This window comes from Typopeltis vanoorti, chromosome 16 (assembly GCF_054136105.1).
Source record: "Typopeltis vanoorti isolate ZY-2024b chromosome 16, IOZ_Tvanoo_1.0, whole genome shotgun sequence".
In the NCBI taxonomy this organism is placed as follows: Eukaryota; Metazoa; Arthropoda; class Arachnida; order Uropygi; family Thelyphonidae; genus Typopeltis; species Typopeltis vanoorti.
Window position 1 is genome coordinate 61,022,383 of NC_143564.1, and position 12,294 is coordinate 61,034,676.

The following is a 12,294-nucleotide window of genomic DNA, read 5'->3' on the forward strand; positions in this document are numbered from 1 at the left end:
TATAACCACTGATTAAAATAGGCTGGTTCATGGTTCATATGCACAGATTTCTGTTCAAGAAAATTAAAGAATCAGATTTCTGTTTTTGAAACTAAAATCTGAAACATGTTTAAATTGAACTTTACACTGAATTAAGAAAACTGTAGTGATAATGATCACAGAAAATTATGTTTCTATGTTATTTTACTACAGCTGACTCACATTGCAGCAAACAGCATTATAACAAACTCCCTATACTAAAATAATTCACTATAACAATATATTCCTGTAGCCCTTACAATTGCTATAGTAAATGTCCACTTTAGCCATATAAAGTATGATGAATTATTATTATTATTATTATTATTATTATTTTGTAAATAAATAGCATCACTGGTAACAGCAGAATATCATAATCAATAAAAGTAAAGTATACCAAATCAGTCAAAGGTGGCACTCTTAGTCTCTTCATGGCCTTCTGACGGTTGCCGGATTCCAGCTCTCTTATAAACAGAATCTAAGAAACAACACTAGGTACTACTGTTATGATACAAACAACAAGCCAATAATAAGTTCATAGCAACTAATTTAATGCTAAGTTATTCCTACAGCTGAAAGTGCTTCATGCATAATATGCATAATCCATTATTAAAAGTAAAAAGACTCCACGTATCAATCTAAAAATTTTATTTTCTTATATTTCAGTAATGAAATCCACTTATCTTCAAGAGGAATACCAGAAACTAAAAGATATTAAACAATAAACACAAACTAAATAGTAACTAACAAACAAATAACAGTTTATGAACTGTTGTCAGGGTTGACACTGGAAAGTTCTTTCGCTTGGTTGAACAGCGGGAAGGGGTGATGACAAGAGGCCATCCCTGGAAGTTAAGAAAGGAAACTGTGAGAAAGAGGGTGAGGAGTGGTTTCTTTGCATGGAGGGTGGTTGAACCATGGAATGCATTGCCTGATGGAGTGGCGAGAGCGAGAACGGTCAATGAGTTCAAGGAATGGTATGATAGACTTTGTGTTTCTTGTGGGGGGGACCCCCCTTGATGAGTCTTGATAGACTTTGTGTTTCTTAGGAAGGACATCCCACGATGAGTCTTTTGACTCCATGGAGGCCTGAATAATAATAATAATAGTAATAATAATAATAATATCTTGCAAATGCAGTATAAGAGCAGTTAATTCTATAAATTCCCATTTTTTTTTTTTTTAAACAGGGAGTGCAAAAGCTAGAAATTTTATAAAGTGGAGTGAAAGCCCATTTAACATCATAACTACATAGTTATTAAAAGTGAAACACATTTAAATTGAACTTTAATCATCTTTATTCCATGTCCATTAAGGGAAAGGGTGTGTTTGAGGTAACAAAGTCCTTTGTAATTATTGATGTTTTTATCATGCCTATCATCTACAATGGATGACAATGTGAAGAAGATGCAGGAATCTCCCATAATGGTGTGTGTTCTGTACAGTAAGCAATTCAGTCTCTCTGGCAATCTATTCAACTCATTCACCATTCTCAAGCAAAAAATCTAGTCTGCACACTCTTCTAACCACATTCTTGCACAGCTTCCAGGGATGACCCCCTTATTCTCTCCCTACTTGTTATATACAGTCATACCCTGACTTACGCGAATCCAGATTTACGCGGTTTCTTATATGTACGTATTCCAGTCCCGCTTCACGCCTCACCACTAGTCATATCTTTCAGGCGCCGGTCACATTTGTCAGTGTCGCACATGCTGTGAACAAGCACTGACGTTTTTCGCGCGGTCTCCATTCATACACGATTTTTATAGTCTACAAACCTTGCGATTGTTTAATGTTATGTTCTTGATAAAAATTTTATCACATAAAAAATAATAATATCGTCCGATTCTTCTATTGCTAGCAAGAAAAGAAAAACATTGACTTTGGAAACAAAACAACATTATTAAGGATTTTGAAGGCAGAATAAAAATTTGTGAGCTATCAAAGAAGTTTGATCTACAGGAATCCACAGTAAGAACAATCATAAAAGAAAGGTTTACAGATTTTGGAGGACATAGATTCTAACGAGGAACGAATTGTAGCCACAAGGCAAGGAATAAAAAAATCATTAGCTTGCTATGCAGAAATTTTGCGTGACAAGAAAAAGACATTATGCTGTCAGACAAATCTATTAGATTTTATGAAACCATCGACATCGAAATAACTTTCTTTTTTTTTTTTTTTTATGTACGAAAAACTACAATTATGATTATATTTCTTAAAAAATATAGATGTTTTTGTAAACCTTTGGTCCCAATTGTATGTTTGTATATATAAATTACATGCAAAATTATACCCTGAGTTATGCGAATTCGACTTATGCGCTTTTTGTTGGTCCCACCTACCGCGTAACTTCAGGGTTTTACTGTACTAAAAAATTTCTCGTGTCAATCTTACAGAACCCCCCCACACACTGCTTAGTAACTTATAAGTTTCTATGTTCCCTCTCTTCCACTTGTCAACTAAATTCTGCAACCTACCCACACACCTTCAGTCTATTCTCATAGGGAGCATTCCACAGACCTGTCACTAGCTCAGTCATTTGTCTCTGGATCCTCTCTACCACCTCTTGATCTGGAAAGAAACCTAAGCAACTAAATCCATGTACATTGGATGTGGCTGAATCATAACTCATAAAGAGGGATTATATGGATGTTCTTCAACATCCATATAATCCTTTGAGCTATTTTGCCAACCTTTGCAATTATGCTCTCTGAACTTCAACTCTCTCTCTCTCTCTCTCTCTCTCTCCACCATCATCACTCCCTGCAATTTCTTGCAATCCAGTGCCATCAATATGATACACAGCATGTAATCTTTTTGTCCAAAGTGCATAATCTTACATTTTGCAACATTAAATTGACAACCGTTATCTTTCACCAACACTGCCGATTTCTTTAAATCAACTTGCAGGATTGCATCACTTTTATCAACTATTGCCCTACCCAGGTTTACATTATCAGCAAACAACTGAATATTTCCCCCCCCCCTTAAAATCATTTCCTATATCACTAATACACAAATTAAAGAGCAGTGGCTCTAGTACAGAAGCTTTGAGGCATTCCACTAGTTATCTCCTCATTCACTTAGATTCCTCACTATATATCACTCTGGTGTCAGTCTGTCTGCCAGCCCCTATTTCGGTCACCAGCTTCATATCCATTTGCACCAACTTATGTAACAGTTTTCCATACAGAATTCTTTTAAAAGCCTTTGCAAAATCCAACAGTATCCCAATGAAACCATTCCCTTTATCCAATTCAGCTGTCACTTTATTACAAACTGGAAATAAATTACTAAGGCATGACCTACCTTTTAGTCATACTGTCTCTAGTGCGTCACATTCCTATCTACCAATTCCTGAATTTTTAGCTTTATCCAATTATTCCAGTACTTTAACCACCAATATTGATAATTTGCTGCTACTGTCTTGAAGCTATTTTTATGTAATAGAACTATTTTACCTTCTTTCCACTCTGTTAGAACCTTGCCAGAGCTGAGTCTTAGATTAAGCAACTTCATCAGAGACAATGCCAGTTCTCTGACACATTCTCATAGCACACAGGTCAACATGCTACTGCTGTATTCACATTGATATTTTTCAATATGCTGAGCATCTACAGTTTATCTACCTCACTTCTGACAGTCTCTTTCAATCTGCAACTGCAGTCTCCACATGGATGATAAACCCTTGCAAAGTAATCACTTAGTAACTCACTATTTCTTCTTCTTTTTCTGTCACTTTCCTTTTATCAACATTGATTAAAGTTATCCTTCACTCTTAGGGGACTCTAACCTCTAGAGAACACTTACTCCTAGGTGGCAGGTAGGGGAGCTCACCAAATATATTGAATAAGGACTCGTGGACCAACAGGGCAATCATCTTAATTGTAAGGGAAGTGGTATTCCCATGGTCCCCTAATTCAATCTATCTTCTTCTACTCTGAGGAAGATCCACTCACTTTAACCTTTTCTATAAGGCCTTATCAGCCAACTTTTCTTATTTTATGAACCTTATGCTATAGTACTTGACGACTATAGGCCATTTCTGGTCTATATTTATGTCCCCTCTAAATCCTCTTTTCTCATCAATACACCTTATTCCTCCTACAGGTTTTAATTTGGAAGAAGGGAAGTTCAGAAGCCTTAAGATAGCAGCCCTACCACTGGACTATCTATCGCCGGGCTAGTGATCTGACATGAAGAACACAAAATTACATTTAAGACAACAGAGAAAAGTTTTCAAAATGAGTCTATGGAAAACAACTCTGGAATGAAAAAGGTAAAATGAAAATGGAAACAACAAAATACAATATACATAGCAAACTGGAAAGTAAGAGGAATAGCATATAAAGAAATACATAATTAGATTTGATATTAAATGAAAGAAGTTTTCGAATAGCAGTAATCACTGAAATAAAAAAGAAATTAAAAGAAACCATGAGAACTGAAAACTTTAATGTAATATATAGTGGAGCGAAAAGGGGCCAAAGAGCAAAAGCAGATGTTATGATTTGGATTCATAATTCCCTTTCAAAACAGTTAACATATTATAAACTATGGAATGAACAAATAATAGAAGCTAGAATAAAAATAGAAACAGGTTATTTAACAATAATTAGTTTATTATTGTTAAATAACCTTCTCTTCCCCAGAAGAAGGAAGAGAAGATGATAATATTCAATTTTATAATCAATTACGAAATATATATATAATAAAATAAAAAAAATGATTATGCAATATTAGCAAGCGACTTAATACAAGAATGGAAAAAAACAAAAATTAATAATAATATAGGAATAAATGGAGAACATACTCTAAACAGGAATGGTAAAAAATCGATCGACTTTGTAGTTTATAATCTTAAAATAATGAATTCTTTCTATGAACATAAAGACATACATAAATATACTTGGGCAGCAAGAAGATGGAAATCAATATTAGATTACTTTATCTTAAATGAAAAGATATCAAAATTTTCTATAGATGTCCACAGAGGATATGAAATAGGTAGTGACCATTTCCTCGTTAAAATAAAGTTAACCTTACCATCTAAATGGCAACAAATAACCAGAACAGAAAGAAAATTTAAATCATTCTTTTATAAAACAAGATTATTAAATGACACAAAGTGAAGAAATATAAATATAATGGCTTGATTCAGGCCTCCATCTAGCCAAAAGACACATCACAGAAGGCCCATCCTAGAAAACACAATGTGTCATACCACTTCTTAAACTCAGTGACAATTTGTACTCTCACACTCTATAAGGCAATGCATTCTGCAGTTCAACCATCTTCCATGCAAAGAAACCACTCCTCACCCTCTTGTTCACAGCTTCCTTTTGTAACTTCCAGGGACAGCCCCTTGTCCTTGCTCCTTCCCCTGTTCCACCAAAAGAAAGAACTTCCTAGCCCCCCCCCCCCCTCTGCAATCCATTGACAATGTCATCAATATAAAGGTTAAACAATATAGGTCCCAGTACTGAGTCCTGTGGGACTCCGCTTGTAACTTTCTGCCTCCTCCAAACACAACCTTCTGATACCTATCAGAAAGCCAATCCTGAATCCAGTTCACTAATCTGATATCTAAACTCATATGCTGCAACTTAAATATCAGCTTATCATGTGGTATCCTGTCAAATGACTTTGTAAAATCCAAACAAATGGCAGAATATGCCTTTCCCTCATCAACTGCTCTTGTCACTTTATTATAAAAGGCAATCATATTATTACTAAAGTAAGAGCACCCCCTTAACAAATCCTTGTTGACTCTCACATATAACATTACCCTCATCTACCCAACAGTTTATATGGTCCCTCACTAATTTCTCCAAGATCTTAACTACTGATGAAACACAAACCGGTCTATAATTTGACACTTCCAGTCTGCTACCACCTTTATGCAATGGGTACTATCTTACCCTCCTTGGGTAACCTTCCTCTTGGTCAGACTTTCATTGAAAAGCAAGGTCAAGTCAATGGAGCCGTTAGTTCTTTAGCATATTCTCTCAAAAGCCATGGTGAAATGCCATCCAGTCCCACTGCTTTATTGACATCCAGAGTACTCAGTATTTGAAACAAACTCTCCTCTTGCACTTCTAAATCTCGAACCTGCCCTATCCCTCTAGTATTAAAACCTATTTCTCCAGGATGAAATACTTGAATAAAGTGTTCACTGAACAACTCCAGTATGTCCTTTGCATCAGTCACTTCTTCTTTCGCTATGCCTTATCCCATGTTAAACGGGGTCAGCACACTGATCTTTAACCTTCCTCTTCCAAGTTCTCTGGTCCAGGGCATCCATCGGACTCCATCCTTTCTCCCTAAGATCCTCTGTCACCTTATCCCTCCACCTGAGCTTGGGCCCTGCCTCTTTTCCTCCTTCCCTGCAACTCCATATACTCCACTCATTTACCAACATACTCCTCACCCTTCCTCTCTACATGTCCGAACCACCTCAACCTACTTTCTTGTATCTTCTTGCCAATTGGTCCCACCTTAACCGTCCCTCTGATGTAGTCATTCCTTATCCTGTCCTTCTTTGTCACACCACTCATCCATCTCAACATCCGCATCTCCGCTACCTCCATCTTCCTCTCCTGTGCCTTTGTTATAGGCCACGTCTCTGTGCCATAAAGCATTGCCGGCCTCACCACCATCTTATACAGCTTTCCTTTCCTCTTACAACTCACTCTCTTGTCGCACAGGACCCCGCTCATCTTCCTCCAGTTCATCCAGCCGCATGTTATTCGGTGCTGTATTTCCTCATCCAGGTCACCATTCTTCTCGACGACCGACCCAAGGTACTTGAATTTCTTCCCTGAAATTAGCCTTTCACCCTGAAGTCATATGATCATATCCTCGTTCACTCCCCGTTGACATATATTCAGTATTCTCCCAGTTAATTTTCATGCCTCTCTCCTCCAATACATTTCTCCACTCTTCCAGGGTATTTTCAAGCTTCTCTCAGGATGATTCGCATAGAACAATGTCGCCGGCAAACAGCATGCTCCATGGTGCCTCCTTCTTGACATCCTCCACTAGTACATCCATGACCAGGTCAAAGCAGTAGGGGCTCAGAACTGACCCTTGGTGTAGCCCTACAACAATGGGGAACCCTTCTGTCGTGCCGACACTAGACCTGACCTAAGTTTCTGTTCCCTCATACATCTTCTTCACCATCCTCACGTACTTCTCCGACACCCCTTCTTCCTCATACACCTCCATACCTCCTGCCTGGCCACTCTGTCATATGCCTTTTCCAGGTCTATAAACGCCATGTGCAGCTCCACTTGCATCTCTCTATATTTCTCCATCAATCACCATAGCGCAAATATCGCATCCGTTGTCCCTCTTCCTGGCATAAATTCAAACTGCTCCTCACCAATTTTCGTTTCCTGCCATATCCTCCCTTCAATTACTCTTTCCCATATCTTCAATGTGTGTGACATCAGCTTGATCCCTCTATAGTTGCCACAGTCTTGAACATCTCCTCTTCCTTTGTAGATTGGGATGAGAATACTTTTTCTCCATTCGTCTGGTATCTTTTCCTGTTGGGCTATTTTCCTCATCAGATCCCATAACATATCCACGCCCTCACTGCCCAAACTTTTCTACACTTCCCCAGGTATCTGGTCTGCCCCCCCCAGCCTTTCCATTCTTCTCAGTACCCAATCCACTTCCTCTCTACTTATGTCTTGCACCGGTCTCTTGTTTGCCTCTCCATCCTCACACCTCTCTCTCTCGGATTCTCCTCATTTACATCAGTTTTACCTCATTTACCTCCTTTGCATCAGTCACTATTCTCACTTTTATTCAACAATGTCATTCTTCTAGAATCATTTCTCCTCCTACTGACCACAGAGCTAAAAAATTCCTTAGGATTTTCTTTGGATCTCAGGACCAGTCTCTTCTCAGTTTTGCCTTCCTTACCATACTAGCAGGGGCGCACCAGCAATATGTGCAATGTCAGGCACCAAAAGATTTCAGGCGAAGAAGAAATACACTTTAAAAAAATATTATTCATTAATTATATCAAAATAAATTACATTTTTGTATAAATTTTAATTATATTTTATAGATTTGTCATAATTAAACAAATTATTTATAATCACTTATTTGTTATTATTCCTTAAGTTCTTATTTTATTCTGATCCTAGTTCTAACAAGTAGTTTAGTGTAAAGAAGTAAAAACTTGAACTAGCGTGAGTTTACTGTTTACAGGATAATGTGCGTTTGAATTTGTTTAATCTTGTTCAAACTCGCATTTGCTCTAAACATATATACGAAAATCTGCTGCAGTTTTTAACTTTATTCTATATTCTGCTGTTATCAGCAGAATAAATGCAACATCTTGCAATGTACCTGAATAGTCACGAGAAAAATTTAAATCATTTAAACAATTACAAAAAATGGACAGAATTAATTACATCCTTAAAAAATAAAACTTGTATTGATCATTTGCAACAAACGGTTTTAGATAATGAAAGGAAACGCTGGTATGAAGTTATAAAAATAATGATTTTTGTAGTACAGTTTTTAGGCAAACAAAATCTAACACTTCGTGGTAAAAGTAATAAACTTTACGATCACAACAATGGCAATTTTTTTAAAATGCATTGATATGTTAGAAAAGTTTGATCCTTTTATATCGGAACACACACGACGTGTAGCTAATGATCCTGACTTTAAAAATATGCCCTCCTATTTAGGAGATAAAATTCAAAATGAAATACTTTATTGGAATCAAATATTAAAAATAACGTTTTTATAAAGTGTTTTTTTTTTTATTGGGGGAAGGGGTATAGTGGCACCAACTAAAGTTTTGCACACAGGTGCCGGACACTACTGGCACGCCCCTGCATACTAGTCACTCTCTTGGCATGAGTCTTATATTCTTCATGCATCCGCTCTCCTTATATCTCTTCCATAACCTCTTTTTTACCTGTGGTTCTGTTTGATATTGTTATTATTATTATTATTATTATTCAGGCCTCAATGGAGTCAAAAGACGCATCATGAGAGGTCCTTCCTAAGAAACACAAAGTCTATCAAGACTCATCGAGGGGAGGCCCCCCCCCTGAGAAACACAAAGTCTATCATACCACTCCTTAAACTCACTGACCGTTCTCGCTCTCACCACTCCATCAGGCAATGCATTCCGTGGTTCAACAACACCCTCCATGCAAAGAAACCACTCCTCACCCTCTTGCAAACAGTTTCCTTTCGTAACTTCCAGGGATGGCCTCTTGTCATCACTCCTTCCCGCTGTTCAACCAAGTGAAAGAACTCCCCAGTGTGAACCCTGAAACCACCTCTCAACAGTTTAAAAGTCTCAATCATATCACCTCTCCTTCTTCTATCCACATTCCCTCAGCCGATCCTCATAACTAACATGGTACAGTCCTGAAACCATCTTTGTTATCCGCCTTTGTACCCTTTCCACAGCTAATTTATCCCGTTCAAATCCTGGGGACCAAATCTGAGAACAATAGTCTAAGTGTGGTCTATAAGAGACTTACACAACAGAATGATAACCCTTTTATCTCTGCAGGTCAGTGTCCTTCTCATTATTGCAGCAATCCTCTGTGTTACCTTCACCACCTTTGCAATATGTCCCCTAAATTTCAGGTTTCTATCAATCATCAACCCCAAATCTCTTGTCTCCCCTACTTACTCCAGTATGCAGTGTCCCATCGATGTTTCCAAAACCTCAAGACCTTACATTTTGCTGCATTAAACCGACACCCCAATTCATTTGCTCATCTATCCAGCTTATTCAAATCCTCTTGCAGGGCTACCACATCTGCACTATTACTAATAATCCTTCCCAGCTTCGCATCATCTGCAAACAACTGAATACCCCTCCCCCCTGCAATCCACTGACAATGTCATTGATATAAAGGTTAAACAATATAGGTCCCAGTACCGAGCCCTGTGGGACCCTACTTGTAACCCTCTATCTCCTTGAAACTGCCCCACTATACACAACTCTCTGATACATATCGGACAGCCAATCCTGAATCCAGTTGACCAACCTGTCATCCAAACCCATGTGCTGCAACTTAAATATCAGCTTATCATGTGGCACCCTGTCAAATGCTTTCGCTAAGTCTAAGAAAATGGCAATATATGCCTTTCTCTCATCTAATGCTCTTGTAACTTTATCATAAAAGGCTAGCATATTGCTAAAACAAGAGCACACCTTCATAAATCCATGTTGACTCTCACGGATAACACCACCCTCATCTGCCCAATGCTGTATAGGGTCCCTCACTACTTTCTCCAAGATCTTAACAACTACTGATGACATGCAAACTGGCCTATAATTAGACACTTCCAGTCTGCTACCAGCCTTATGCAATCTTACCTTCCTTCCATTCTATGGGTACCTTTCCAGCAGCCAGACTTTGAAAAGCCAGGTCAAAGGCACTGTCAGTTCCCTAGCACATTCTCTCAAAACTCATGGCAAAATACCATCCAGTCCCACATCTTTACTGACATCCAGAGTACTCAGTATTTGAAACACACTCTCTTCCTGTACCTCTAAACCTCGAACCTGCCCTATCCCTCTAGTATTAAAACTGACTCCTCCAGGATGAAATACTTATTCCTTTACAATTTCCCAAGCACTAATGGCCTTTTAATTCTGACCCCCCATGGAACTGCCACAAGTTGATATCTAAGAATATTATAATCACCTGCCTTATAATTCCACATACATTACCTTTCCTTTGATACTCTTGCATGTCTATTCATCTTCCAAGTCAAAACCACATGGTCACTCTCTCCAACTGGGGACAGAGATGTCATCTCAGTTATAATCAGCTCTTCTGATGCTACGACCAAATCCAAAACTCTTGAACCTCGTATTCCTTCTACTACATGTTGCCTAAGACATCTGTCCCTCAAGAATTCTAGAAATTCCATTCCCATATTACTATGTGCAGTTTCCTCTTCCCAATTTATACTGCTATAGTTAAAATCTCCCATAACAATCATTCTTCTTGCACTTGCCAAGCTCAACTGCCTAAACATCTCCTGCTCCTCACCCTCTATGCTCTCTGGTGTGTTTGTACCACTGCCCTCCAAATCCTCACTCCGAGAGGACATAAGTCATCACTTATCATAAGCAGTACTCCACCACCACATTTTTCCTTCCTGTCCTGTCGAAAAATGCTGTACCCTGCTACTTCTATTTTTGTTAGTACCGGTTAACTTGACGTTATAAAATAACTTTTTATAACTCTGACGTTATAACGTCATGGCCCTCTAGCAAGTAATGTATTGGATGAAACACACCAATATTCGGTAGACGTACACAGTGGAATATGGGGATTCGATTTAACGAAAAAAAGTACCAAAAGTCGCCAACAGGGGAAATTTTGGTGCTGTTTACCGAATAAAATGCATTAATTTGCATCACGTTTCTTGTGAGCGATCATGCAATAAAAGGAAAGCCTATGAGATTTCTTATCATTTGTAGATGAACTGCTTTTCGATGCCTCTTGCCTTACATGAGCATGCTTTGTTAGTCAAACTCTATTATCAGCAGAACAATAATGCCAGTGCTTGTCTTCGTGATTTTCGGTGTATGGAAAATTTACAAAAAGGACTGATTAGCATAACAAACTTACGAAAACTGATTCGCGATTTGAAACTGCTGGAATTCTAGCAGTGCAGGTAGGCAGGGGAAGCAAACCAATCAATCACCAACAAGTTGCAACTGCTATTGTGGAACAGGAGATGACGAATGTGCAGGGTACCAGCAGTGCATGAGCAATATCCTGGCAAACGAATATCACATACACAACGGTGTGGAAAATCCAACATCAGATGTTAAAGTTTTACCCCTATAAAATCAGTCATGTTCGAGAATTGTGCCCTGGTGATGCGACCACACAAATCGACTTATCTTTGAGATTTTTGGCATGCATGGAAGTGGATGATGCATGGCCGTGGCAGATTTTATGGAGTGACGAAGCGCACTTTTATTTGAACGGCGATATTAACACATGCAACTGTCGCATTTGGGCTGCAACTAATCCGCAAGTGTGTCTGTAGATGCCTATCCACTTGCCCAAAGTCATAGTGTGGTGCAGGTTTACGGCATCTTTTATCATCGGTCCATACTTTTACGAGGAAAATCGCCAAAATGGACCAGTGATCTGTTCCGTCAATGCTAACAGGTATGCAAATATGCTACAGAACTTTGTGGTTCCACAATTGAAGCAAAGAGGATGTCTCGATTCGACCATCATCATGCAGAAT

At 38.4% G+C, this 12,294-nt stretch overlaps 1 protein-coding gene across 1 annotated transcript in view; it reads right to left on the minus strand.

Annotated features, from left to right (window-relative positions):
• Positions 1–12,294, minus strand: part of LOC150098060 (solute carrier family 53 member 1-like) — a 235,703-nt gene that overhangs the window by 154,014 nt on the left and 69,395 nt on the right. Inside the window, exon 7 of the mRNA XM_090406669.1 lies at positions 416–496. Within this exon, the coding sequence (XP_090262795.1) occupies positions 416–496 (81 nt within the window). The remainder of the gene's footprint in view (positions 1–415; positions 497–12,294) is intronic.